At 32.1% G+C, this 1,751-nt stretch overlaps 1 protein-coding gene across 12 annotated transcripts in view; it reads left to right on the top strand.

The window, feature by feature from the left end:
• Window positions 1-1,751, top strand: part of LOC122637967 (bromodomain adjacent to zinc finger domain protein 2B-like) — a 126,745-nt gene that overhangs the window by 114,136 nt on the left and 10,858 nt on the right. For 11 of the 12 annotated variants that reach the window (XM_043830525.1, XM_043830522.1, XM_043830523.1 and 8 more), the window contains one exon: window positions 1,567-1,632. The exons of the other annotated variant lie outside the window; for it this stretch is intronic. In XM_043830525.1, coding sequence (XP_043686460.1) covers window positions 1,567-1,632 — 66 coding nt within the window. The remainder of the gene's footprint in view (window positions 1-1,566; window positions 1,633-1,751) is intronic. 12 annotated transcript variants of the gene reach the window in all.

Here is a 1,751-nt window from a genome sequence, read left to right as displayed (position 1 = left end):
TCTCTCTCTCTCTCTCTCTCTCTCTCTCTCTCTCTCTCTCTCTATGTCTCTCTCCGTGTAAAGTGGTGTTGGTTTACATGATAATTAAAACCTCTTTGTATTTTGTAGTACTACTTTCGTGTGGCCCATTATATATTCTTCTTCTTCTTCTTCTTCTAGTTTTTTCTCTATTCATTTAATTATTTGTTTATTTACTCTTGTATATTTATATTTGTACATTTATTTTCGTGTATTTATTTTTGTAATTCATTCCTATTTTACTTTATTAATCCTTTTTTTTTTTTTTTTTCTTCATTAATCGTGCCTTTGATCCTACGCCAGTAGAGATCTCGCAAAGAGACACGTTCGAATTTTTCCCAAAGGAAAATCGAAAACATTGTCTTTGCGTTTTCCGATTGGTTATCGCCGATTTCGATAATTCAAAAATGAGAAAAAGACAGAAGAAAGTTAAATAAAGAAAATGATCTTTCGATCATCGTCTTTTACGATCGCATGCCTTCGCCAAATCCTACAAAATCTTTACGCACGAAATTGTTCTCTCGTTATTTATTTATTTATTTATTTATTTATTTATTTATTTATTTATTTATTTACTTACATACATACTTTTAAATTCACCGCGATATATCTCGTGTATATACGTACATGCATACATACATACATACATACATACATACATAAACGGCTGTCGAATGTATTCGCGATAAGGAAAACAGCTGATCTTCAGAACGGTTGGAGTGTCTCTCAGCTACGTCCGAAGATACGAGTCCGTCGTATTTAAAACATTCTCGAGGCACGGTTCACATGATGATGATGATGATGATGATGATGATGATGATGATAACGATGATGATGATGATGATAACGATGATGATGATAACGATGATGATAACGATGATGATGATGATGATGATTACAATGGTAAAGATTATTTTTGTGTGGGATCGAACGATCGGATTTGTTAGATGCTTAGTAATAACTCTTTAATCCCATGTTTTCTCACGTAGTAATCGCGAACGCTTTCTAAAACACTTAATATTCGATTCGTGCGATTAAAAAATTCGAAGAAAAAATACTATAAAAAGAGAAAAGCAAACGCGCGTGAAGAATTTCGGTACGATTCGGCATTGGTAGACGAGAGTATTGAAATAAAAAAGAAATAAATAAATAAATAAATAAATAAATAAATAAATAAAAATAAAAGTAAGAAAAAAGAAAGAATAGTAAGAAATCTAGTCGCGATTAGAAGTTTTCTCGATGTAGTTAAAAAAAAAAAAAAAAAAGAGAAAAAGAAAAAAGAAAGAAAAAAAAAAGAAAAGAAAAGGAAAAAAAAGAAAAAGAAAAGAAAAAGAAGTAGAAAAGCGAAAGGAAATCTTCAGGATATCAGGTATTCTCTTTGTCTTACGAGAAACGAAAGGGAAAACGAAAATCGCAACGAAATCGTAACAAAAGCAAAAAAAAAATAAATAAATAAATAAAAGAAAAAAGCAAACATTTATAAAATACAAAAATAACATTTCCAAATTATTACGGATACGAGTGACGTGTGTGTGGCGTTGTGCGCAGGCGCGGAAAAAACGGCAGGAAGAGGTGGAGAAGATCCGACTGGAAGAGCAACAACGAAAGCAACAGGTAATTCCATAGAGCGTTTTTAGGATAACAGAAACAGAAAAAAAAAACAGATGAAAAAAAAGAGAGGGTGAGAGGAAGAGTGAGGGAGGAAAGAGAGAGAGAGAGAGAGAGAGAGAGAG

This window comes from Vespula pensylvanica, chromosome 2 (assembly GCF_014466175.1).
Source record: "Vespula pensylvanica isolate Volc-1 chromosome 2, ASM1446617v1, whole genome shotgun sequence".
NCBI classification, from domain to species: Eukaryota; Metazoa; Arthropoda; class Insecta; order Hymenoptera; family Vespidae; genus Vespula; species Vespula pensylvanica.
This window is presented reverse-complemented; position numbering and strand designations above follow the sequence as displayed.